The sequence below is a fragment of the Oncorhynchus keta genome, chromosome 35, assembly GCF_023373465.1.
Source record: "Oncorhynchus keta strain PuntledgeMale-10-30-2019 chromosome 35, Oket_V2, whole genome shotgun sequence".
Taxonomy (NCBI): domain Eukaryota; kingdom Metazoa; phylum Chordata; class Actinopteri; order Salmoniformes; family Salmonidae; genus Oncorhynchus; species Oncorhynchus keta.
Genome location: NC_068455.1, coordinates 26,193,702 through 26,220,991, shown reverse-complemented (window position 1 = coordinate 26,220,991; position 27,290 = coordinate 26,193,702). Strand labels below are relative to the sequence as shown.

The window sequence follows — 27,290 nt, the reverse complement described above, 5'->3', positions numbered from 1 at the left end:
TGTGTGACAATAAACATGTATTTTTTTATTTTCTATTTTGTGCCACATCTTTAAATATACCAAATTTGTGTACAACACAGTAACAATTTCCACTAAACTACATATTTACTTACAACAGAAATGCCATGGTATAGTGCCCTCACCCATGGCTAAAACAGAAATGTGATCATATGATGGAGTTGAAAGAGTGATCAATAGAGACAACAACCTCGATGCCCTCAATCACACAAAATATACAAAAAAATAAGAATCCATGAATTAACTTAATTGTTAACAAACTATGCAATACTAAATAAAGTGTTACTTGATGAACTTGATATCACTAAATGTAAAGCATTTAACATGATGTATTTGGGTCTTTTGATCTACATCAGAGAAGAAGGCTACATTGCTCATGAAATTGGAAACAACAGGAAATCACGTACTTGATAAAGTCATTAAATGAATCTGTAAATACAAAACATCAATATTACATATGATATTACATATTGACACACAGTACATTCCTGCAAGTTTCACTTACACTTTGTGTCCATTCACTGCCCTCTGTCAGTGTCTTAGAGCCTGTGATTCATTACAAAAGCTACGATAAGAACAGTGAGCCTTCATCCATCCCTGAACCCATGGTGAGTCTAGTGTACTGTAGGGAACTGCAGGATCAACACTCACTTGTGTGTACCTGTGTGATGATAAAATGGTGCAACATTTCCTTCCAATGTGTGAATTGAGACAATAAACATAAAGAAAAGCTCAAACGTGAACATGTACAGTATGTAAGATATGATGGGCATGGTGAGGGTTAATAATGGAACAAAAACAGGAAATTGGTGTCTGTGCTTTCTAATACAGGAGTCTTCAATAAAGGGTTATAATAAGGATTTGGTCACTAGTTCTCGTGTTGATTGAATCATGGCAGTTGTTTTCTTTAAGGTTCATTAATCAGAACCTCAAATAGAAGTTAGATAAAGCATCAAGAGGTTTCTTTCTTTATATAAATATAAAATCCTTACACCACTTTAAAGTTAATGTTAACCTCTTTTATAAGTATAAATGACAATTTAACTAGAAAATTGTTAAAAATTTACCCGCCTATCTCCTTGTAATGAATGCACCTGCAATAGAAAGCAATCATACTGACTCCAGTGCATGCCACAGCTCCATGTAGCCTAACTCACACACAGATCCTCAGTCATGGGCCGGCAGCATAAAGTGAGTCCTGTCTCTTTGCAAAATAAATATTTTGTACTCATTTGGACGGGACCATGTCCTTTATGACTGGTTCTCTGTTCAGGTAGGTGGCCCAGTAGACCAGGTTGAAACCACCGAAGAGCACGGGGAACATAATCCGGGACATACGGTCGATTTTGCTGACGCTGTTGAAGGTCTTCTTGTTCTGCTCTGGCTTGACCTCTGGCTTGGCCTTGTTAGGGTCAGAGGTGGCGCTCTTGGAGATGGTGGGCAGACCACTTTGGTCCTTGGTGATGTTTGGGGCATAGTTTGCCACAGCAACGGCATAGGCGTTGTTCTTCTTCATGGCGGACGCCTCCTTCTTCTGCTGAGGAGAGAAATAAAATACACATTAGAGACTTTGGGGATGTTTGCAAGAAAATGAGAGGCACTAAAAGCAGGAGATGATACTCTGAGACAGTGTTATGACGGCTTCCTGATCCTTCAAGTGTTTGATTGTTACTAGATCATGGTGATGGTTTTCTCAGTACCCCTCACACAGCTAAGAGCTCACCTCAACAAGGTGTGAGACAGGGACTGGAGATCAAAAGTACAACACTCCATGACTACTTGACTTGAGAGGCAATACCTCACAATGGGATTTTAATGTCACTCTGAGACACTGTAATAATTAGTCATGTATGAAAATGGAGCACATCTGTTGTACAGTAAGTAGCCTATAGCTACTTCACAGTAATTATGATTCTGCCTTATTAACCATCAAAAAGTGTCTCATCTGTTAAATATCCTGTTAAACCTTATGGGTTTCATCTGAATATCAATTTGGATTGAAATGTACAGTACCTTTGAGGTCCTCAAGGATTGTGAATCTCTTTGAAGTCTCTCATGACCATTTTAATTGGCCCCACTTGTCAAATATGTATTATGGCAGGATATATGTATGGCTACAACCAGCACAGATAATAATAGTTATTCTGAAGTAAAAACACAGCCATCACTTTCAATGTCACACCCATTTCTCTGAGTATGTGAGCTGTGGATAGAAAGTATAATTATCAGATAGGCTGGGAAAAGAATGAGCTGAAATCAGAACTACTTACGGAATGTGATTGTTGCTGTCACATAATTATCTGGCTTAACTTGTCACGCCCTGACCTGAGATATCTGTTTTCTTTATATTTTGGTTAGGTCAGGGTGTGACTAGGGTGGGTACGCTAGTTTTGTATTGTCTAGGGTTTTTGTATGTCTAGGGTTTTTGTATGTCTAGGGGTTTTTGTAATTCTATGTTGGCCTGATATGGTTCCCACAGCTGTTTATCGTTGTCTCTGATTGGGGATCATATTTAGGTAGCCATTTCCCTTTGGTGTTTGTGGGATCTTGTCTATGTGTAGTTGCCTGTTAGCACTCGTTTGCATAGCGTCACGGTTCATTTTGTTAGTTTGTTCAGTGTTCATTCTTTAAATAAATAAGAATGTACGCATACCACGCTGCGCCTTGGTCCGAACCTTATAACAAACGTGACATAACTGTATCAACTGTCTCCTGAGAGATCACAGATCCTTTCTGCCTTTCTCCTCTGCGTTTGAAGCACACACATGCAGTTCCCCATCTCCTTTTATCTTCCATTTCTTTCGTCCCTCCCTCTTTTAATAAAATACTGCTTTAGATTCAATATCACAACATGGATATTCAACGAGGCGAACACTTCTGAGTATTAGACAGCTTGCTTTGAGTTGAATTCATCTACTTCTATGCTTCATCTTTGTGCATTTCTTTACATTTACATTTAATCTGTACATTAACTGAATGTATGATATTGTTCAAATTGTTATTTGTCTTAACAGCTGTTGTTCACTTGTTTTACACATGCCTCTTGTCACATCCCCAAATGGAAACTGCGGTTAGTGAATTTCAGTAGAGTGATAAAGATGCAGTGTTCTTAACTCAAATGCAGGATTGCATGTGACACTCAATTTAATGAACAGCTCCAAGCACAATACGTCAGTGGTCAGTGTGGTTGCCATAGTTACCTTGACGTTCACCACACTTTTGCCATCCCAGGCCCAGCCTCTTTTGGTGAAGTAGTTGACGGTAGCAAACTCGATGAGGGCAGAGAACACGAAGGCGTAGCACACGGCAATGAACCAATCCATGGCCGTGGCGTAGGCCACCTTCGGCAGAGAGTTACGGGCACTGATACTGAGAGTCGTCATAGTGAGCACAGTGGTCACACCTGTGTCATTACAGGACAAGAAAACCAAAAGACAACAGTTCTTAGAAAATGTAGATCACAAGCTGATCAAAAATGTTGACAGTAAATGAATTTCAATGATTCACAATAGTGATTCCATCTACGGTAAGAGAAGAGTACCGTAGTACTTGTTTTTCTATTGTGTAAAAGACAATGGTATTTCCATCTACATTGAAAAAGCTTATTCTTGTGGAAGATTCTGTGGTATTTTGAGAAAGAAAAAATGCATTTAGATTACTGCATTGCAGGAGAAGGAGACAGAACAAACAATCCCGGAAAACTTTTGCAGCAGACACATGCATGTAATTAAACAGGGAGTTGTCCGTCATTTCCTCCTTCAAACCTCTATGACTAAGATGACACTGAAAGTGAAAGAATGGGGGTATTTTTTTCCCACATGGCTGCTGACTGATACGTTCTTTTGCTCTTTTTTCATTCCATTTGAGGGAACATGAAACTACATCAAACAACATCAAGCAGGCTAACGGGGTAAAATAACAATCCCCCGATTGCGAGGATCAAACAGCCTGTGGGGATGTGTTTCAGAGGCTGGAAGTGGTACCTGCATTAATAATTTAACCAGGACAATACCACAGTCCGACATCATAAAACAGAGACAACAAGGAACAAGTTCTAAATGAAACACTTTACTTTAGATGGCCTTTGCGTTAAGCCCTATCTAGCCATTCCCAACACCTACATGACATGATACATGACATAATGTTATCTATTAGCATGCTGATGGTAGACTTAGGGATCAATCTATAGTGCTAAAGGGCCAAGTTATAGCGTGATTGAAATGTAAAGTTATTTTCCGATTGATCCGACATACTCAGTGTTTACCGTTAATGCAATCTCAGCGAACACGGTAACATTGCCTTTGGATTTAAAATGCGCTGTAGCGCGGATTGTCAGCACTACTATCACGACTCCCGTTGAAGTTGGCTCCCCCGCCTGTTCAGGTGGTGCTCGGCGGTCGTCGTCACCGGCCTATTAGCCGCCACCGATCCCTTTTTCTTTTCGGTTAGTTTTGTCTCATTTGTTACACCTGTCCCTATTTTGTGTGTGCTGGATTTGCTTCCCTATTTTGTGTGTGCTGGATTTGATTCCCTATTTTGTGTGTGCTTGATTTGCTTCCCTATTTTGTGTGTGCTTGATTTGCTTCCCTATTTTGTGTGTGCTTGATTTGCTTCCCTATTTTGTGTGTGCTTGATTTGCTTCCCTATTTAGTGTGTGCTGGATTTGCTTCCCTATTTAGTGTGTGCTGGATTTGCTTCCCTATTTAGCGTGTGGAAACCGCCCCTTTGTTATGCAGGATTATTTAGATGTTCACGTTGTGTCGTTGGTGTTGTTTGTGCTCTGGACCGTGTTGCCTGTTGCCAGGTCTCCCTACGGCCCTGCAGACTACGGAGGCTCTGTTTCCCCATGTCTTCCGGCACCACGGGGTGCCTGAGGACATCGTCTCTGATCGGGGTCCCTAGTTCATGTCCAGAGTTTGGAGGGCGTTTATGGAGAGGCTGGGGGTCTCGGTCAGCTTGACCTCGGGTTTCCACCCCGAGAGTAATGGGCAGGTGGAGCGAGTAAACCAGGATGTGGGCATGTTTCTGCGGTCGTATTGCCGGGACTGGCCAGGGGAGAGGGCGAGGTATGTTCCTTGGGCAGAGCTCGCTCAGAACTCCCTTCGCCACTCCTCGACTAACATTTCTCCCTTCCAGTGTGTTTTGGGCTACCAGCCGGTCCTGGCCCCATGGCATCAGAGCCAGACCGAAGCTCCTGCGGTGGAGGAATGGGTGCAGCGCTCAAAGGACACCTGGAAAGCCATCCAGGAATTGTTGAGACTGGCTGGGGAACGGCAGAAGAAGAGCGCTGACCAGCACCGCAGTGAGGCCCCCGTGTTCGCACCGGGGGACCGGGTCTGGCTCTCGACCCGAAACCTGTCCCTCCGCCTGCCCTGCCGGAAGCTGGGGCCGCAGTGTGTGGGGCCATTTAAAGTCCTGGGGAGGATAAACAGAGTGTGTTATAGGGTACAACTTCCTACTTATTATCGTATTAACCCCTCGTTTCATGTGTCTCTCCTCAGGCCGGTGGTGGCTGGTCCCCTAAGAAGGTGAGGTGCCTGGGGTCCCTCCACCCCCTCTGGACATCAGGGGTCCCTGGCGTACACAGTACGTACCATTCTGGACTCGAGACGCCGGGTGAGGGGCCTACAGTACCTTGTGGACTGGGAGGGGTACGGTCCGGAGGAGAGGTGCTGGGTACCGGTGGGGGACATTTTGGACCCTTCACCCCTGAGAGACTTCCACCGCCTCTACCTGGATCGCCCGGCGCCTCGCCCTCCGGGCCGCCCTCGAAGCCGGTGGCAGCGCGCTGCGGGTGCCGCGCGTCAGGGGTTGGGGGGGGTACGTGTTGGGCCCTGCGTGTTGGGCATTTACTTTTGGTGCCGCATTAAAGTGCATCTTTCCCCTGGACCTCTCAGCGCCTGATTCCTCTCTACACACCTAGCCAGCCGTGACAACTACGGATTGAATCGAGCCCTTCCTGTTACAGTGTATTTGTGAGATATTTGACAGGAGAAAGTCAAACAACATTTGCAAGGAATTGTTTTCTTAATTGTTTATGTAATTCATTCCTAGCTACCGCAGGAGGAGACAAGTTACAGAGTGTGCCTTTATAGCATATTCATTACAACTTCATGACACCTGTTCATTCTTTCGGTGTAGAATGGGAAGGGAGAGAAGGAAGATGTGTACCAAATCACAATGAAGAGAACGAGAAATCAGCCACAGTTCTTTGGCCCCTCAGAAATGTCTGGATTTACCAGACATTGAGTGAGTATCTGAATATGAAATCTTTAATAACCTTGCACGAATAGATAGACTGTCTCAATGAGTGACTCACGAGAATTACCACTGAACATGTTCAGAATAGTAATCAATGTGTTCGATGCACTGGAAAACTGAGGGAGAATTGTGAACAGGTTAAAAGAATAGACTGAAAGTCCTGCAGTTGTTGAATGTGTATGGTGAGTTGACCCCAAAATGTCAACAATAAGAAAAGACCAAGCTCATAATGTAAAAGTATTCAAAGAAAAACAAATCTGTTCCATTAATGGGTAGACTATCTCTACAATCATTTTAACCAAAATCAAAGCATATAAAGAGAAAATGGTTAGTTGTTTTTATATGGGGGCTGTTTAGTTGCAACCAAGGGCATTTAGAAAAAGTGATCCTTAATATGCCTGTGGTCTGTCTTTACATAATTAGCCCTGATTATGTGAGGGGAATCTACATTATGGAGCAGACAGAGATAGTGTATAGAAGCCCCTCGTTAGAGACCTCGGGCCTCAGGTCCAAATGGGATATACTGTATGGGTCTAGGCTTTTTAAAAACTTTGCGGTAGACTGGGCTTCTTGTAATAAGCATGCTGAGGGCTCGTCAGTGTGACCTCTTGGTTTGCTCCCCTCGTCTGTGATGCCCTGGTAGTGTTTTAATCCCAGCCCCCATCCCCGCAGGAGACCTTTTTCCTTTTGGTAGGCAGTCATTGTAAATAATAATTTGTTCTTAACTAACTTGCCTAGTTAAATAAAGGTTAAATAAAAAATAAATACATAAACAATTACCCTGTCAGATTTAACACCCCTAATTACGAGAGACTAGTTCAGTCTGAGCTTCTACACTTCATGGGGCTCTCTGTACAGTATGTGCATCATGTGACTACAAATCAAAGAAAAATGTTGAACAGGCTCTGATCTACGAACAGGTGTTTGACCTGACTGTAGAGTAACAGGTGTTTGACCTGACTGTAAATTAACAGGTGTTTGACCTGACTGTAGAGTAACAGGTGTTTGACCTGACTGTAGAGTAACAGGTGTTTGACCTGACTGTAGAGTAACAGGTGTTTGACCTGACTGTAGAGTAACAGGTGTTTGACCTGACTGTAGATTAACAGGTGTTTGACCTGACTGTAGAGTAACAGGTGTTTGACCTGACTGTAGAGTAACAGGTGTTTGACCTGACTGTAGAACAGGTGTTTGACCTGTAAATTAACAGGTGTTTGACCTGACTGTAGAGTAACAGGTGTTTGACCTGACTGTAGATTAACAGGTGTTTGACCTGACTGTAGAGTAACAGGTGTTTGACCTGACTGTAGATTAACAGGTGTTTGACCTGACTGTAGATTAACAGGTGTTTGACCTGACTGTAGAGTAACAGGTGTTTGACCTGACTGTAGAGTAACAGGTGTTTGACCTGACTGTAGAGTAACAGGTGTTTGACCCTGTGATTAACAGGTGTTTGACCTGACTGTAGAGTAACAGGTGTTTGACCTGACTGTAGAGTAACAGGTGTTTGACCTGACTGTAAATTAACAGGTGTTTGACCTGACTGTAGAGTAACAGGTGTTTGACCTGACTGTAGATTAACAGGTGTTTGACCTGACTGTAGAGTAACAGGTGTTTGACCTGACTGTAGAGTAACAGGTGTTTGACCTGACTGTAAATTAACAGGTGTTTGACCTGACTGTAGAGTAACAGGTGTTTGACCTGACTGTAGAGTAACAGGTGTTTGACCTGACTGTAGAGTAACAGGTGTTTGACCTGACTGTAGAGTAACAGGTGTTTGACCTGACTGTAGATTAACAGGTGTTTGACCTGACTGTAGAGTAACAGGTGTTTGACCTGACTGTAGAGTAACAGGTGTTTGACCTGACTGTAGAACAGGTGTTTGACCTGACTGTAAATTAACAGGTGTTTGACCTGACTGTAACAGGTGTTTGACCTGACTGTAGATTAACAGGTGTTTGACCTGACTGTAGAGTAACAGGTGTTTGACCCTAGAGTAACAGGTGTTTGACCTGACTGTAGATTAACAGGTGTTTGACCTGACTGTAGAGTAACAGGTGTTTGACCTGACTGTAGAGTAACAGGTGTTTGACCTGACTGTAGAGTAACAGGTGTTTGAGACTGTAACAGGTGTTTGACCTGACTGTAGATTAACAGGTGTTTGACCTGACTGTAGAGTAACAGGTGTTTGACCTGACTGTAGATTAACAGGTGTTTGACCTGACTGTAGAGTAACAGGTGTTTGACCTGACTGTAGAGTAACAGGTGTTTGACCTGACTGTAGAGTAACAGGTGTTTGACCTGACTGTAGAGTAACAGGTGTTTGACCTGACTGTAGATTAACAGGTGTTTGACCTGACTGTAGATTAACAGGTGTTTGACCTGACTGTAGAGTAACAGGTGTTTGACCTGACTGTAGAGTAACAGGTGTTTGACCTGACTGTAGAGTAACAGGTGTTTGACCTGACTGTAGAGTAACAGGTGTTTGACCTGACTGTAGAGTAACAGGTGTTTGACCTGACTGTAGATTAACAGGTGTTTGACCTGACTGTAGATTAACAGGTGTTTGACCTGACTGTAGAGTAACAGGTGTTTGACCTGACTGTAGAGTAACAGGTGTTTGACCTGACTGTAGAGTAACAGGTGTTTGACCTGACTGTAGAGTAACAGGTGTTTGACCTGACTGTAGATTAACAGGTGTTTGACCTGACTGTAGAGTAACAGGTGTTTGACCTGACTGTAGATTAACAGGTGTTTGACCTGACTGTAGAGTAACAGGTGTTTGACCTGACTGTAGAGTAACAGGTGTTTGACCTGACTGTAGAGTAACAGGTGTTTGACCTGACTGTAGATTAACAGGTGTTTGACCTGACTGTAGAGTAACAGGTGTTTGACCTGACTGTAGAGTAACAGGTGTTTGACCTGACTGTAGAGTAACAGGTGTTTGACCTGACTGTAGATCGACAGGTGTTTGACCTGACTGTAGAGTAACAGGTGTTTGACCTGACTGTAGAGTAACAGGTGTTTGACCTGACTGTAGAGTAACAGGTGTTTGACCTGACTGTAGAGTAACAGGTGTTTGACCTGACTGTAGAGTAACAGGTGTTTGACCTGACTGTAGATTAACAGGTGTTTGACCTGACTGTAGATTAACAGGTGTTTGACCTGACTGTAGAGTAACAGGTGTTTGACCTGACTGTAGAGTAACAGGTGTTTGACCTGACTGTAGAGTAACAGGTGTTTGACCTGACTGTAGAGTAACAGGTGTTTGACCTGACTGTAGAGTAACAGGTGTTTGACCTGACTGTAGAGTAACAGGTGTTTGACCTGACTGTAGAGTAACAGGTGTTTGACCTGACTGTAGATTGACAGGTAGGTTTTTGACCTGACTGTAGAGTAACAGGTAGATTTTTGACCTGACTGTAGAGTAACAGGTAGATTTTTGACCTGACTGTAGAGTAACAGGTAGATTTTTGACCTGACTGTAGAGTAACATGTGTCTGACCTGACTGTAGATTAACAGGTAGGTTTTTGACCTGACTGTAGAGTAACAGGTAGGTTTTTGACCTGACTGTAGAGTAACAGGTAGATTTTTGACCTGACTGTAGAGTAACATGTGTCTGACCTGACTGTAGATTAACAGGTGTTTAACCTGATTGTAGGTAGGTGTTTGACCTGACTGTAGATTAACATGTGTCTGACCTGACTGTAGATTAACAGGTGTTTGACCTGACTGTAGAGTAACATGTGTCTGACCTGACTGTAGAGTAACAGGTGTTTGACCTGACTGTAGAGTAACATGTGTCTGACCTGACTGTAGATTAACAGGTGTTTAACCTGATTGTAGGTAGGTTTTTGACCTGACTGTAGAGTAACAGGTAGATTTTTGACCTGACTGTAGAGTAACATGTGTCTGACCTGACTGTAGATTAACAGGTGTTTAACCTGATTGTAGGTAGGTTTTTGACCTGACTGTAGATTAACATGTGTCTGACCTGACTGTAGATTAACAGGTGTTTAACCTGATTGTAGGTAGGTTTTTGACCTGACCATCTAACAAGCGTTGTTTGAAAATTGGAACATAGGATGTGTTTGACCTGACCGTTGAGGAGCACTCGTGACCTATCCACTAAAGAGCAGAGACGACAGTGGAAGAATATGTTTTACTTGACTACATGGGAAAACATATTCTGCCTGACTGAAGACAAAATCTTGTGGCAGTAATTGCTATCTGCTATGAGTAAATAATTGTGTTTGAAAGCGATGATTTGAAGTGCTCACCAAAGACAGTTCTGGCGGGTACAGACTCTCGGTTGAGCCAGAAGGAGACCTGGGAGAGGATGACGGTCATGATGCAGGGCAGGTAGGTCTGGATCACAAAGTAGCCAATCTTCCTCTTCAGGTGGAAGTGGGCCGTCATGACAGTGTATTCACCTGCAGAGAGGGAATGAGTAGAAAATATACAGATGAGAATGTGTGTGATAATTTTATCTTTTTACACATGTGGTTAAAGAGATTGCTGTCTCTGCTCAGATCCAGTAGTGGCTACTGGTCTAGACTAGGGTTGAATGGTGGGAACCCGGTTACCGAGATTTACCATGATTTACTGCCCAAAACCACTCCCTTTTCCCATGATAAATAACTGCGAGAAACCGGTAAATTATTTATATGAACAGCATGATGTGAAATGGAACTGTTAAATTATATGCAAGGTCTTCTCTACAACCTCCGCATGATGAATCATCAACGCTCAGGGTGGGGACAGACAGCCCATCTCAGATTGAAGGGCAGTTCACAATGGACGTATCTATTATCTCATCATGGTAACGTTTTTTCTTGTGACAGGTAGGACAATTTTTTTTACAGCATAGTCTATAATATAAAGAACAAATGCACATATCATTGACCCATCTCCATCTGGCTTTCAGTGGTCACCTTGTTTTTTAATTGGAAAGATGTTTTTTTTTATTGCAGCTGAATAGTTTTAAAAATAGACTATTAATCGAATATCATCGAAAATCAGTGCACACGTGAGCACTCTCTCGCAGTCTTTCTCTCGCTCCATCAAATCCATTCAAATTGCATCACAGATAATCCTGTTCTAGATTGATATACTGTACAGTGCATTCGGAAACTATTCAGACCCCTTGACTTTTCCACATGTGTTACTTTACATAGCTTTATTCTAAAATAGATTCAATTAAATTTTTACCTTTATTTTACTAGGCAAGTCAGTTAAGTACAAATTCTTATTTTCAATGACGGCCTAGGAACAGTGGGTTAACTGCCTGTTCAGGGGCAGAACGACAGATTTGTACCTTGTCAGCTCGGGGATTCGAACTTGCAACCTTTCGGTTACTAGTCCAAGGCTACCCTAGGCTACCCTGCCTCCATAATCTACACACAATACCCCGTAATGCCAAAGTGAAAACAGGTTCTTAGAAAGATGAGCAAATTTATGAATAATACAAAACACAAATACCTTATTTACAATGCAGTATTAGCCTTATATTTATATAATTAATGATGGATAATGCATAATAAGCTTCTAATTTATAGCCGTCCTCTTGCTCAATACGCAAACACCTGTACTCCGCTGGCCTCTCCTTAAAAACCGCTGCTTAGCTCTTGGCGTCCCATGGAGGAAAAGCTAGACTAGAATAGCTTGCTGGATATATATTTTTTTCTCGCATTTCTTATACCAATAGATTATTTGAACAGGTGTGCAAGCTCGCATTTGCTGAATGTTAAATACTGCAGCCAACAGTGTGCCAACAATACAGCCAACAATACAGCACACAGACAGTGTGCTGAAGAAGGTGCAACAGTACCTCTTCAACCTCAGGAGGCAGAAGAAATTTGGCTTGGCACCTAAAACCCTCACAAATATTTCCAGATGCACAATTAAGAGCATCCTGTCGGGCTGTATCACAGCCTGGTACGGCAACTTCACCGCCCACGACCGCAGGGCTCTCCAGAGGGTGGTGCAGTCTGCCTAACACATCACCGGGGGCAAACTACCTGCCCTCCAGCACCCCCACAGCACCTGATGTCACAGGAAGGCCAAAAAGATAATCAAGGACAACAACCACCTGGGCCACTGCCTGTTCACCCTGCCATCATACAGAAGACAATGTCAGTACAGGTGCATCAAAGCTGGGACCGAGAAACTGTTTTTCAGTCTATCTAAATAACCATCACTCGCACATTAGAGGCTGCTGCCCTATATACATAGACTTGAAATCACTAGCCGCTTTAGTAATGGAATACTAGTCACTTTAAAAATGTTTACATATTTTGCCTTACTCATCTCATATGTATATACTGTATATACTGTAATCTATCCTATTCTACTGTATCTTCTGTGCTGATCTGACATTGCTCATCCAAATATTTATATATTCTTAATTCCATTCCTTCACATTAGATTGTGTGCATTGTTAGATATTACTTAGATATCACTGCACTGTTGGAGCTAGAAACACAAGCATTTCGCTACACCCGCAATAAACACATGTGACACATTTGATTTGATATATGTGTCAGACTACGAATTGTACAAATAGGCCCTATTAGATTTCAAAATTCAAATCAAAATTCGATATCCTATATTTGGCCCCATGTGCTCCACCAGAATCCCATGTTCTCCTCTACTTTATCATGGTTTAACATACATACATACTGTCCGGCGCCGACAGAGATGGCCGCCTCGCTTCGCGTTCCTAGGAAACTGCAGTTTTTTGTTTTTTTACGTGTTATTTCTTACATTAGTACCCCAGGTCATCATAGGTTTCATTACATACAGTCGAGAATAAATACTGAATATAATATCAGCGTCAACTCACCATCAGTACGACCAAGAATATGTTTTTCGCGACGCGGATCCTGTGTTCTGCCTTACAAACAGGACAACGGAATGGATCCCTTGCAGCGACCCAAAAAAACGACTCCGAAAAAGAGGGAAACGAGGCGGTCTTCTGGTCAGACTCCGGAGACGGGCACACCGTGCACCACTCCCTAGCATTCTTCTTGCCAATGTCCAGTCTCTTGACAACAAGGTTGATGAAATCCGAGCAAGGGTAGCATTCCAGAGGGACATCAGAGACTGTAACGTTCTTTGCTTCACGGAAACATGGCTCACTGGAGAGACGCTATCCGAGGCGGTGCAGCCAACGGGTTTCTCCACGCATCGCGCCGACAGAAACAAACATCTTTCTGGTAAGAAGAGGGGCGGGGGCGTATGCCTTATGGTTAACGAGACATGGTGTGATGAAAGAAACATACAGGAACTCAAATCTTTCTGTTCACCTGATTTAGAATTCCTCACAATCAAATGTAGACCGCATTATCTACCAAAAGAATTATCTTTGATTATAATCACAGCCGTATATATCCCCCCCCCAAGCAGACACATCGATGGCTCTGAACGAACTTTATTTAACTCTTTGCAAACTGGAAACTATTTATCCGGAGGCTGCATTCATTGTAGCTGGGGATTTTAACAAGGCTAATCTGAAAACAAGACTCCCTAAATTTTATCAGCATATCGATTGCGCAACCAGGGGTGGAAAAACCTTGGATCATTGTTACTCTAACTTCCGCGACGCATATAAGGCCCTGCCCCGCCCCCCTTTCGGAAAAGCTGACCACGACTCCATTTTGTTGATCCCTGCCTACAGACAGAAACTAAAACAAGAGGCTCCCACGCTGAGGTCTGTCCAACGCTGGTCCGACCAAGCTGACTCCACACTCCAAGACTGCTTCCATCACGTGGACTGGGAAGTACTTGAAATTTTCCGCATTGACTGACCTTCATGGAATGTCGTTTCTCTTTGCTTATTTGAGCTGTTCTTGCCATAATATGGACTTGGTATTTGACCAAATAGGGCTATCTTCTGTGTACCAACCCTACCTTGACACAACATAACTGATTGGCTCAAACTCATTAGGAAATGAATTCCACCATTTTAACTTTTAACAAGGCACACCTGTTAATTGAAACGCATTCCAGGTGACTACCTCATGAAGCTGGTTGAGAGAATGCCAAGAGTGTGTAAAGCTGTGCAAAGCTGTCATCAAGCCAATGGGTGGCTACTTTGAAGAATCTCAAATACAATATATATATTGATTTGTTAAACACTTTTTTGCTTACTACATGATTCCATATGTGTTATTTCATAGTTTTTTGACTGGTTCTGTATATATATTGGATAACGACACAATAATTTGGGCTTTTTTGGGGCTTAGGCTCATTAAAGGTCTTTAATATATAGCTCATCAGGCTCAGGTAGCATCAGGCTTGAATTTTTGATCAAAGCTCTAATCAAATCCAAACATAAGCCTTTTAATATGCTTTATAATGCTTTTGAATGACACTTTCGGTTTTGGCGGGAAATACCGGGTTACCCGGGAGAACAGTGATTCATTCTCAGGATGGAACATTTGTAAAATACAGGGAAAATATAACTTGACAACTCACACTCACTGCTAAGAGTCAAAATACTATTACTAGTGAGTGTGGTTTTTCATTTTCCAGTTGATTTGCCTTTCCAACCCTTCACCCAAAGAGTTTTGTTTAAAGAATATTTGATTTGAGAATGCTAAATCTCGATCATTCTGGTCTAGACTTACCAGTGCTTGATTTAATGGTCTCTGTCCCCACAGTTTGTCCCTGAAGGCGATACTGGTTCAGTCTGGATCCATCTGGTGCTACCTCCACTGACGCTGATGCGTTTCGAGTCCAAATGTACGTCACCTCGGCCATTGTGTAGGCATCTGCAGACAATAAATGTCCATTCAGTTCACACTACATAACAAGGGACAGATAGTGATTATGAGGGCCTCTAAAGAAGGAGAGGTGAATAGAATAACTCCCCATCTACAAAGAATAGTAGGCTTTCAACTATGTCATTATGCACAGCCATGTGCTCAGCACAACATGGGGTATACTTTACATCTGATCATGTTGACGCAAATATAATAATCAACATCTGTTAGCGTGAAATTTGAAAATTACATTTCACATAGAAAGGAGAGAAATTCAATCACAATTAAATGCAAAACAGACAATATTTTCTGATAGAAGATCGATAGAACTTGGCAGATAGGTCTTTGTAGAGAGGCACATGATATTGCTGTTTATGAAAATCCCGATATAATGAAGCGTTCCCTTAATCCTGGCAAAGAGAAGGTCTGGACCACATTTTCAGCCGTTTAAAGGTCAGACTTTTCTTGACCTTTTCTTGTACAGTAACAACCCGCACTAGCCTTTTATAGTGGAACTTGACTCGTGAACTCAGAATGAATCCAATTAACCTGCCAAAACTAGACGTTTCAGTCTCACAGGCAACCAGTTAAACATAGCTACAACCAGCTAACATAGCTACAACCAGTTAGCATAACTACAACCATCTAAACATAGCTACAACCAGCTAAACATAGCTACAACCAGCTAAACATAGCTACAACCAGCTAAACATAGCTACAACCAGCTAATATAGCTAAAACCAGTTAACATAGCTACAACCAGTTAAACATAGCTACAACCAGCTAAACATAGCTACAACCAGCTAAACATAGCTACAACCAGCTAAATATAGCTACAACCAACTAAACATAGCTACAACCAGCTAAACATAGCTACAACCAGCTAAACATAGCTACAACCAGCTAAACATAGCTACAACCAGTTAACATAGCTACAACCAGTTAACATAGCTACAACCAGTTAACATAGCTAAAACCAGTTAAACATAGCTACAACCAGTTAAACATAGCTACAACCAGTTAAACATAGCTACAACCAGCTAAACATAGCTACAACCAGCTAAACATAGCTACAACCAGCTAACATAGCTACAACCAGCTAAATATAGCTACAACCAGCTAAACATAGCTACAACCAGCTAAACATAGCTACAACCAGCTAACATAGCTACAACCAGCTGACATAGCTACAACCAGTTGACATAGCTACAACCATCTAAACATAGCTACAACCAGTTAACATAGCTACAACCAGCTAACATAGCTACAACCAGCTAAACATAGCTACAACCAGCTAAACATAGCTACAACCAGCTAAACATAGCTACAGCAAGAAAAAAATGTTCTGCCGCTAGCTCAATCGGTTCTTTACAGAGTAAAATAAAAGCAAAAATGGGGAGATAAGCTTACAGCTGCCAAACTTCAGTGGACAGGAGTGGGAATCCATGGGGAAATCTTCGAGGTGCATGGGACATTCTGCCTGGACCGTTAACCTGAGTAAATATACAATGACACAAGAGTTCACATCACACCAGAATCTCACAGCTATTCTCACAGTGTTGTTGTTTTATTATGCAACCTTGTTTCCTTTGAATGGCCTCATCACTCCTTGTTTTCAGGCCATGCTGAGACCATGTATTGTACATGTGGTTTTCATAGGGTGACTCTGCCTGCCTGTACAAAAGCAAGTAAATCTCGATGCTGGTGTGGGCTGCTGCACTGACATCACCTTGTCTGAGACCTGAGGACAGCTCTGTTAGCTCTCTAATGAAACTAAGGATACCTCATGGTGTACAGCAGTGTTCCATCCTCCATGATCCGGAGCAGTTTGTTGGGCATGGTCATGTTGTGAGCCACAGATTTCTTCCCGTTGTGGAAAAAGGTGTCGGGCGTCCAGATCTTACTGGCCATCAGGTTGTTCAGCCGCAGGATGTTCATGGGCCCGTTGAACTTCAGCCGCTCGTCAATCCAGCTCTGACGGAAGAACACGTCCACAGTGTACTCCTGACACAGAGAAGAGGACAAAAGACCGTAGCACAGGTTGGGGTTTTGGTAATGCCCCCCCCTTCCATCACAATATGTAATGAAGAGACTGGAATGGCAGAGGTTGTTATTAAAACATATTTAAACCTACAGCTGCATGTGTTTTGAATAATTAGAATGAAATCCACTTTTATCACCTGGTCAGGCAAATTAAAGAGTTTTATAGTCTAGAGATTTCTAGTAGAATAGTAATAATGGTTAGTTGTGTCTCACACACAGAGACCGAGAGACAGAGAAACACCACTATCAGAAAAACACTATCAAAGCAGAGTGATGGCCCAAGAGTGAAATTTTCCACCTTGAGTTAAAAAGATCCTCTGAATTAATTATACATGTGTCATTTCTTCTTCTTTTTTAAGGCGCTGGCTCGGTGGCGACCATTTCCCCTCTTCTTTATGGTTTAAATATTTGAGAGCAGGCTGAAATAAAGGGCTGAGAATGGAGGGCCGAGAGGGTGAGGGAGGAAACTGAGAAAAGCTTTTAAAGTCCCAGAAGGTACGAAACTGGAGCTTGGAGAACAAGGCCAAAGGAAAGGATGAGACAAAGAGAAAGAAAACAAAAAATAATGAGGGACTGATACAAGGAGAGAGTGAAGACTGAAAATGATGAGTCTGGTGGTAGTGTGTGTGTGGGGGGTCTAGCAGGATGCTATCTAAGAAAATAATTTTCCCATTATAGTGCACCTGGGTTTCCAATGGCAACAAAGACTGACAAAGACAGAAGCAGTAGTGATGCTACCCCAAAATCACATGAAATATTGATGGAACAACCTCAATTTAAAGGGTTAGTCCCTGTCCTACATAAAATGTACGTGAAATATATTACATACAGTTGAAATCGGAAGTTTACATACACTTAGGTTGGAGTCATTAAAACTTGTTTTTCAACCACTCCACAAATTTCTTATTAACAAACTATAATGTTGGCAAGTTGGTTAGGACATCTACTTTGTGCATGACACAATTGTTTGCAGACAGATTATTTCACATATAATTCACTGTATCACAATTCCAGTGGGTCAGAAGTTTACACACACTAAGTTGACTGTGCCTTTAAACAGCTTGGTGGCATGGCTTTAGAAGCTTCTGATAGGCTAATTGACATCATTTGAGTCAATTGGAGGTGTACCTGTGGATGTATTTCAAGGCCTACCTTCAAATTCAGTGCCTCTTTGCTTGACATCATGGGAAAATCAAAAGAAATCAGCCAAGACCTCAGAAAAAAAATTGTAGACCTCCACAAGTCTGGTTCATCCTTGGGAGCAATTTCCAAACGCCTGAAGGTACCACGTTCATCTGTACAAACAATAGAACGCAAGCATAAACACCATGGGACCGCGCAACCGTCATACCGCTCAGGAAGGAGAAAGGGTTCTGTCTCCTAGAGATGAACATACTTTCGTACGAAAAGTGAAAATCAACCCCGGATCAACAGCAAAGGACCTTGTGAAGATGCTGGAGAAAACAGGTACAAAAGTATCTATATCCACAGTAAAACTAGTTCTATATCGACATTACCTGAAAGGCCGCTCAGCAAGGAAGAAGCCACTGCTCCAAAACCACTAATAAAAAGACAGACTACGGTTTGCAACTGCACATGGGGACAAAGATTGTACTTTTCGGAGAAATGTCCTCTGGTCTGATAAAACAAAAATAGAACTGTTTGGCCATAATGACCATCATTATGTTTGGAGGGAAAAGGGGGAGGCTTGCAAGCCGAAGAACACCATCCCAACTGTGAAGCACAGGGGTGGCAGCATCATGTTGTGGGGTTGCTTTGCTGCAGGAGGGACTGGTGCACTTCACAAAATATATGGCATCATGAGGTAAAATTATGTGGATACATTGAAGCAACATCTCAAGACATCAGTCAGGAAGTTAAAGCTTGGTCGCAAATGGGTCTTCCAAATGGACAATGACCCCAACCATACTTCCAAAGTTGTGGCAAAATGGCTTAAGGACAACAAAGTCAAGGTATTGGAGTGGTCTTCACACAGCCCTGACCTCAATTCTATAGAACATTTGTGGGCATAACTGAAAAAGCATGTGTGAGCAAGGAGGCCTACAAACCTGACTCAGTTACACCAGCTCTGTCAGGAGGAATGGGCCAAAATTCACCCAACTTATTGTGGGAAGCTTGTGGAAGGCTACCCGAAAAGTCTGACCCAAGGTAAACAATTTAAAGGCAATACTACCAAATACTAATTGAGTGTATGTAAACTTCTGACCCACTGGGAATGTGATGAAAGAAATAAAAGCTGAAATAAATCATTCTCTCTACTATTATTCTGACATTTCACATCCTTAAAATAAAGTGGTGATCCTAACTCACCTAAGACAGGGAATTTTTACTAGGATTAAATGTCAGGAATTGTGAAAAGCTGAGTTTAAATGTATTTGGCCAAGGTGTATGTAAACTTCTGACTTCAACTGTATATCAATATACAGTATATTGTTAAACATAAGCTTATATCAAAACAATTAAATAAATAATGAAATACTGTGTTCATAAATAAAACAAGCTGAATGTATTTTACTAAAGGCTGTGTCACAGTAGTTCATATGTATAATACCTAGTATAACACTTACCATGTCTGTGTCTGACACTGGACCGAAACTTGTGACATAAATATCAGTCTTCACCTCTGTCACCCGATCTGTAAAATATACACAGATTTAATCTAGTTTGATATGATATTTTTTTCACTAAATTGCAACAACCCTTTTGAATATTTAATTCATGTTTTATATGCATCTTTGTAGGTATATCTGCTCATACATTAACAAGGCATCCACTCGCAAATCCCATGTTAAGAAATGTCATGTTTCTGAGAACTGTGACGTACATCTGGAAAGAGATGTGGTTGAGAACAATCCAGTCACTGAAAGCCATGATTTCACATTAATTTTAGATGACTGCTGTCATGGCAACGCTTTATCCACGATGCCACATTTACAGTACATTCGTCCTCTTTCCTCAGACTCCCCCATGGATGGTGCCAAGGGAACACACACTCCTGTTAAATCTGAGTGAGAAATCACACTCCCTCTCCTCACTGCCCTTCAGACATTTTAGGAGTATCTCAATTGGCTAAAGTGGCCTCCTTTCCTGGTGTCCAACTCTCCATACACTAGGAATGAATCTGACCTCTACTGCTTGACACTAATGCTTTTGTCATCTTTATAAATATCAGTAAAAACAATAGTGGATGTCTACCAAGTGGGAGCTACATATTGATGGTGGGTAGGGTGAATTAATGCACTCCTATATAATCTAAAAGCAATAGCCCAGAAAAGGCTCACTCCGGCTGACATTTGATACCTAGTGAAAAACACAATATAATCTGTTACTAACATCATCAATGGACACTTATAGAAACGCAAGTGTCCACAAAAACTCAGGCCATTACACACATTCACAAACACAGCCACACTCACAAAGAATATGGGGAAGGAACAGCAAACAACTGCCAAAAGCACAAGTGTTCAAGCAGCACCCCAGTGATGAGTCACACTGAGTAAATGTGGAGTAAAAGTGCTACTGAGTTCTTGACAGGCCATAGTTAGGCTACACCACCATCCACACTATTACTGAGCTTGACAGTAGTCCTATTTAGTATAGCCCCCTCAACATTCTAGTCTTATATTGCCATTCTCTATGAAGAACATTGACTGTTATCCTAATTAAGCTGAAAAATGCATGTCATCAACCACTAGCTAACTTGTTGGAGATGGGAATGACTTGTGGCTATACATCTTTTGAGTGTTAGTATATCAGTTTCAAATCAAGCTTTCTATAGGGCCCTATTCAATCTAAACCAAAATCCGTAGGTTTCTCCAGTGAGGGAAAAAAGTTATACCAGGATGCTGTTTGGATTACACAGTATTATCCAATGAAATCATGTTTCAGTTTACACTTGTGAATGTGTGGACAGGGTGTAACATCAGTGGAGCCCTATGTTACCTCAACCAGTGTTTTGAATCCCATTATAACTTTGTTTTTTGTATTCTTTGTCATCTCAATGCCCCAGAATTAATGCCTTTTTTCTGTCTGTTATGAAGTCATTTACTGAGCTTGTAAAATGTCTTCTTAATTAAGAATTGATGTCAAGAGTAAAAAACAAACAGAAGCAATGTATTTCGAATTACACTAAATTGTCTACAACTACCAGCCTTGATTTAAGCCAACTCCAAAACTGGGACCTAAACTGATTCTAAAAACTCTCAGTGAAAATAAAGAACATTTTCCATAAATAAATCAGTACTTTCCCAGTACACATCTGGTGAATCTGTCTTCAATCAGATTCCCATTAGACCAAATAACTCTACTGCCTAACTCTAATGCTTCTATCATCTTTAAATAATATATACAACTAGATAAACATCAACATAAATCATAGCACCTTGTGGGCTATTTCAAGGATCCATGAAACAGCATTAAGTTAAATCCTCATTAAACAAGCCAAGGAAGCATATTCAGCCACACCAACGCCTTCAGTGTAGGCTGTACTGGGAACAGTGAGAGGCTACAGTATAACCATCATCGGCCATCTTTAAAGGACCAGATATTATAAATGACACCACTCACACCTAGGGATATACTTAGGCTGGATCAAGTTCCAAACACGTTAGTTTGCCATTTAAACATGTAAGAACTGGCGTTCTGGCATTTTCCACCCCATGCGCCAGGTTCAGCAATTTGCCTGTCTAGGATCAGGTCACTTGCACTGAGGTGGAAGGGGTGGAAATATTTGAGGTGTGTCCTTGAAAACATGCGCAAAAGTGACAATTTCATGCAGAGTATGTCTTGGCGGTAATAAGAGTGGAGATATGCCCATTCCTTCAGTGATGGGTGTTTTTTTTTGTCCTGCCCAATGCGTTTGACAAGTAGCCAAGCCTATCAATCAGGGGTACAAATTTGGTTTTAGAAGTGGGAGGACATCATTATTATTATTAAAAAATTATAATTCGTTACTTCTGGATGGGAATTTTCAGTAAAGCATAATGACTGTCATCATGTCAATCACATTTGTACATTAGTTAATTTTTTTATTTTTTATTTAACAGAACTCCCTTGATGTGACTAAGACTATAGACTTAGCTGTGTACACCTTGTCCAGTGTCTATACTGCTCATCAGAACTGGAACAAAGGGAACCTCTCCTGGGAGCCATTGAGGTACACACTGACTGAGTGTACAAAACACCTAATACGTAGCTCTTATATCTTCTGTTTACCAGGTAATACAGCATGTCTGTAAGGTTGTCCTGGTGATAAGGGGGATGCACATGCAAGCTCAAACGTATTCTGACATGCCAGACAAGTAATATGTATGTATGTATATATATATATGTATATATATGTGTATATATATATATATATATATACATATATATATATATGTATAGAATACGTTTGATATATATATATATACACATGTGCATACATATATACATATATATCATATATACCATACATATATATATATATATATATATATATATATATGTGTATATATATATGTATATATATGTATATATATGTATATATATATATAAATAAATATATTGATTCTACTAATCAAGGTCCTGCTGAGCAGATGATAAGCAGAATCAGGAGTGTAAGAGTAGGGTTGGAGTACAACCCTGCACACCCAGTATCTCTCCAGGAAGAGGGTTGGCCATCCCTGTTCCAAAGTTGATTGAGATTTAAAAGCACTTTAAAAAACGCTTCATTTCAATTGATTTGATACGATAAGTATGACATGTTAGCTGCTCACCTCCAAGTCCAGGTCGTAATCGGTTGTCATAGCCATCCAGAAGGCGGTCCAAGATCCGGGTGAACAGAGTGATGTTGTTTTTGAAGGCCTCTGAAGCATATGCAGACGATTCCACTATTGATCTAAATAGGAGAAACATAAATTATTGTGAGAGAGATGTGTGGGGAAAATTAATTGAAGTAACAAATATGTAATTCAGTCAACCTCTCTGCCAACTTCCTCTTAATAAGATCACTGTGTGTGTTATTTAATTCATGTGGCTCAGTTTGTTTCGTACAAAGACAACCATCCTCACTCTCATTAGTTAATTTTGGAATAGACAGTTCCACTTCGCCAAAGAAAGTTCTGAGCATTTCCGAAGAGAAACTGGAAGATACCAAGGAATTGTGCGTCAATCAAATTATCACATCACTGAATTCCCCCCCATTCAGATTCATTCAGATTAATACCAATCTTCTAACTCCCTGGAGCTGTGCGTAATCTTTACCCTCTCATTTACACGTCACCGCGCAATTTGTGTTTCAGCTCTCCACACAAATTGTGCCATCGTGTTATCACGCTTTTTTTGTGTGCAAAATAGCATTTTCACGGCAATAACAGCTATATTCTAATCTAAGAACCATTTAGATCGGCGAAAAGCTATCGAGGCGATATAGAACGCGCAGACAAATGTGCAACAGTGTTCTTAGTAAGCACAATCACTGTGTATTGTTTTTTTCTACTGATTTCTATACTGTATATACATATTTGATAATACAACGAAACTTACCTTGACTGCCACAGTACCATCAACGAGAAGAACACCGCTAGATAATGCGATAAGTCCCATCGCTCTCTCATTGCTGAAATCCAAACCTACAGAATCGGATGCTCAATTAAAGGTAATATTCAGAGCACGAAATTCCATTCATGAAGACATTCGATTCAAATGCTGTGCAGTGCCATCAATTCTGAATTATTGCCTTTTGTTAACAAATTCATGTAAAAGATTTATATAAAAACAAATGTCTATCCAAAATCTAAAGTAATCGCGAGCTTTATAGCCTACATGCATACTTCAAAGTTGATGTGCAACGTGCAAATACAAATTATTTCAACCACTTCATAAAAAAAAATAGGCCTATACATTTTTAAATAACTTATTGAAGTTATTGAAAACTCCATTATTATTTGCTGGAATGAGGAGCAACTAGATTTTTGGAAACGTTTTGGAAATCTCCAAACCTTCAAGGAAACTGTCGCTTTGGTCGCAGCAAACCAATAAGGCGGGTTGACAACAAGGCAACCTGACTAGTGCGAGGGATCTCCTTGTGATTTTCTTCTGACAACCCAGATGTAAAGTTGCGCACAAACGCGCTGGGCATCAACTAAATTACACAACAGGGCTGTGGGAATACATCCGGAGTGGGTGTAAAGATGATAAGGACGAGTTTGACAATATTTAAAACCCTGGGAATCCAAAACACCGATTATAGATACTGTCCAACCGTATTCAAGTGCCGTGGTTCCCGGATAAATTCGTTTTTGGCTCCCGCCTATAACCTGTAACCATGCACACGCGCGCCCAACTCCGTGCGTCTCGAAAGTCTGATGAAGACGAGCAAAACAGATGTACTAGGTCCTATTTATAGCTTCCACGCATTGACCGCCAGAATAAATCCCAGATTTTATATCAAATTAAATGGATGAAAGTTCTGTAAAAGCTGCTTTCTCTGCAACCAACATCGCATCACTACCCGTGTAGAAACTAGAACTGGTTTTATTAAGTGGAGCTGGAAAGATGCGAAGATGTTATGGGCGGCACTTTTGATGCGCTCACATGCGGCGTCACTTACCTCAGAAATGTATACTGTATGTCCTATATGCAGTAAACCTATACATTTAACCCTGCGAATTCTGGCCTTGTCTTTTAGATTTGCAACACGTTGTTAGAGTTCAGTTTATTTTCAAGACGACATTATAGTCACCATGCAATAGCGATTAAATGTGTGCTTTCATGTGGGATTTTTTTATTTTTTTATTGTTTAAATAAATGTATGTTTAAATATAAAGTAGTGGAATAGTTGATACAATGACTGAAAAAAATGGAGGAGGGGGACATTAGGCTACTCAGTGATGGAGAAAAATAAATAGCTGGTGCTCAGCTAACTCTGAAGAGGAGTGTAAGCTCCTATGTAAATGTCATAATGTCCATGTGATTGAATAATCGCCATTGATGATATAACTAACTCATGATGATAGTCACTTCCTAAATAATTCAAATGCAAAATCATTTGAGCAAGTATTGATGGTTAATAATAATGACACATCTCACACACACTGAGCTTTTACACAATAAATACTAGCACTTTTACTCACTTTCAGACCTTGAGCATAAGAGGTGTGGAACTCACAAAAATTGAAATGAAATGAGCAAGATTAAAATCAAATCACGCACACTGTAGTCCAGTCTATTGAATGAGCAAATGCTCAGATCAAATCAAATAAATAACACTTAAATTATATGACCACAATTCAACTCATGAAAAGCCTAACAGTCCAATGAAATGCACAACTCTCATATAATGTAATTGGATTTGGAGTGTAAGGTAAAGGTAATACTGTGTCTGTTTAGGCTTTCAGACAGTATGTGCCTGTAATATCAACTACATATGTGAGAAAGGCTGGGAATAACACACCTCAAATATAAAGTCTTTGGCTAATAAACATTAATATATTTTGCCCTTGAGGTGGGGGCGGCCCGACCAAATATCAATTAGGGCACCCGAAAGGCTGCATACAATGGGGAGTGTTATTGAGAATATAGGCCAATAATTGTTCTCGGAGACAGAGAGGTTTGGGGACATTCTGTTCTGCTTTGTTCATAATGTATTTTTGGCAGACTTTGCCATGCCCAGCAGGAGAAAGTGAAGGGGCAATTAACGCACATGGACTATGGGGTGAGACAGGGGCCTGGGAAGAATAAGTTGAAGTTTTGCAGGAGATGAGATGAGCTTCCTGAAAGAGCATACTGTAGCACAGTGTCCATCTGACGTCTGGGAAAGCATGTTTGTTGAAAAGAGGGTCATTTAGGGGATTGCCAGCCTCCAGCTGAGAATCTACATTAGGTGTGAATGTGGGGTCAGAATGACCTACCACAACAGACACTGCACAGAGGTTGGGTCCCATGGGTTACAACAACAAAAATGCAAAAGTATTATTACGTTTGGTCACTCACTATCTCAACAGGCCTATTTTTGAACAACATTTCCCATCATAGAAGACCACATTTTTTTCCAGTATGTCACATACCAGAGGGAAAAAAAACTCTAGGCCACCTTTACTCCACACACAGAGATGCATACAAAGCTCTTCCCTGCCTTCCATTTGGCAGATCTGTTGGGGGTTACCCTGGGAGTCGGGTGTGGGACTACACCAATGCCATGATTACTGTATATACAGTATGTGATAACCTGTGTATGCTTGCAAAGCGCAGTGATGGAAAAGTACTGGGTAAATGGATATGTACTGCTTTAGTTCTCAGGCTGAGAACTAAAGCACCTGCTGATAGTCACGCAGCCTCAAGGCTGAGATAGTTGAGTGAGAAACCACAGTCTAGACATGTTTTTCTCATCTTAGATACTTTGTATCTAATCCAATGAAACAATGTTAAGATATGATTGACGGTAGGTTGTAAAAAAGAGTGTTGTCTCCTGTTTCGCCACACACATCTTTACTATAGACTACTGATGTATTCTGTATGTGAATCTCTGTCTGCAATTGCATTTTATTACTAGAGTTTTATGCCAAGGTTCCAGTGTCTGTGTCATCTATCTGAAAGACTGATTGTTAACAGCAACGTACATCCCCCCCCCATGCAAAGAACCACCCAACAAATCTGACCATAATTCTATCCTCTTGATTCCCGCTTACAAGCAAAAACTAAAGCAGGAAGTACCAGTGACTCACTCAATATGGAAGTAGTCAGATCAAATCAAATCAAATTTATTTATATAGCCCTTCGTACATCAGCTGATATCTCAAAGTGCTGTACAGAAACCCAGCCTAAAACCCCAAACAGCAAGCAATGCAGGTGTAGAAGCATGGATGCTACACTACAGGACTGTTTTGCTAACACAGACTGGAATATGTTCCGGGATTCATCCAGTGGCATTGAGGAGAACACCACCTCAGTCATCGGCTTCATCAATAAGTGCATCGACGACGTCGTCCCCCAGTGACCGTACGTATATATCCAAACCAGAAGCCATGGATTACAGGCAACATCCTCATCGAGCTAAAGGCTAGAGCTGCCGCTTTCAAGGAGCGGGACACTAATCTGGACACTTACAAGAAATCCCGCTATGCCCTCAGACGAACCATCAAACAAGCAAAGCGTCAATACAGGATTAAGAATGAATCCTACTACACCGGCTCTGACGCTCA

At 41.2% G+C, this 27,290-nt stretch overlaps 2 protein-coding genes and 1 long non-coding RNA gene across 11 annotated transcripts; 1 reads left to right on the top strand and 2 right to left on the bottom strand.

Moving 5' to 3' along the window:
* On the bottom strand, positions 1-24,624 carry LOC118368187 (gamma-aminobutyric acid receptor subunit alpha-2-like). Of its 3 annotated transcripts, XM_052496729.1 has the most exons (11): positions 24,090-24,623; positions 23,635-23,720; positions 22,866-22,987; positions 19,677-19,744; positions 18,241-18,383; positions 16,829-17,049; positions 16,456-16,538; positions 14,911-15,054; positions 10,561-10,713; positions 3,219-3,421; positions 1-1,555 (listed from the first exon to the last, which is right to left on the bottom strand). In XM_052496729.1, exons 5-11 carry the CDS (start codon positions 18,271-18,273, stop codon positions 1,247-1,249), a joined length of 1,146 nt encoding a protein of 381 aa, XP_052352689.1. In that variant the 5' UTR covers positions 18,274-18,383; positions 19,677-19,744; positions 22,866-22,987; positions 23,635-23,720; positions 24,090-24,623; the 3' UTR covers positions 1-1,246. The 3 variants fall into 3 exon arrangements, with proteins under 3 accessions (XP_052352689.1, XP_035607936.1, XP_035607935.1); XM_035752043.2 differs by lacking the exon at positions 18,241-18,383 and having other exon boundaries at positions 1-1,552; positions 24,090-24,624; XM_035752042.2 differs by lacking the exon at positions 18,241-18,383 and having other exon boundaries at positions 24,090-24,622.
* On the bottom strand, positions 5,442-10,188 carry LOC127915920 (uncharacterized). Of its 5 annotated transcripts, none has more exons than XM_052496730.1 (4): positions 10,063-10,188; positions 9,040-9,726; positions 7,499-7,579; positions 5,442-7,370 (listed from the first exon to the last, which is right to left on the bottom strand). In XM_052496730.1, the coding sequence occupies exons 1-4, from the start codon at positions 10,186-10,188 to the stop codon at positions 7,161-7,163; spliced, it is 1,104 nt and encodes a 367-aa protein (XP_052352690.1). In that variant the 3' UTR covers positions 5,442-7,160. The 5 variants fall into 5 exon arrangements, 3 of the variants coding, with proteins under 3 accessions (XP_052352690.1, XP_052352692.1, XP_052352691.1); XM_052496732.1 differs by having other exon boundaries at positions 5,442-7,289; positions 7,526-7,579; XR_008092944.1 differs by lacking the exons at positions 5,442-7,370; positions 7,499-7,579 and adding exons at positions 7,948-8,088; positions 8,473-8,769 and having other exon boundaries at positions 9,418-9,726; positions 10,063-10,186.
* LOC127915921 (uncharacterized) lies at positions 7,496-10,225 on the top strand. 3 transcript variants are annotated; one of them, XR_008092948.1, is made up of 3 exons: positions 7,496-7,705; positions 8,545-9,802; positions 10,108-10,225. It is a non-coding gene; the product is annotated as an uncharacterized LOC127915921 (long non-coding RNA). The 3 variants fall into 3 exon arrangements; XR_008092946.1 differs by having other exon boundaries at positions 7,497-7,705; positions 8,437-9,802; XR_008092947.1 differs by lacking the exon at positions 7,496-7,705 and adding an exon at positions 8,297-8,390 and having other exon boundaries at positions 8,437-9,802.
* Positions 24,625-27,290: the final 2,666 nt, after the last annotated feature.

Excerpts from the sequence above, each read along its gene's own strand:
- LOC127915920 (XM_052496730.1), bottom strand. The coding sequence starts at position 10,188 with ATGTTACTCTACAGTCAGGTCAAAAATCTACCTGTTACTCTACAGTCA. Across the intron at positions 9,727-10,062 it reads ACATGTTACTCTACAGTCAG|GTCAAAAATCTACCTGTTAC; the intron begins GTCAAACACCTG and ends CTCTACAGTCAG. Across the intron at positions 7,371-7,498 it reads ACCTGTTACTCTACAGTCAG|GTCAAACACCTGTTACTCTA; the intron begins GTCAAACACCTG and ends ATCTACAGTCAG.
- LOC118368187 (XM_035752042.2), bottom strand. The coding sequence starts at position 23,705 with ATGAGAGAGCGATGGGACTTATCGCATTATCTAGCGGTGTTCTTCTCG. Across the intron at positions 16,539-16,828 it reads ACACTGCTGTACACCATGAG|GTTAACGGTCCAGGCAGAAT; the intron begins GTATCCTTAGTT and ends ATATTTACTCAG. Across the intron at positions 10,714-14,910 it reads GACCATTAAATCAAGCACTG|GTGAATACACTGTCATGACG; the intron begins GTAAGTCTAGAC and ends CCCTCTCTGCAG.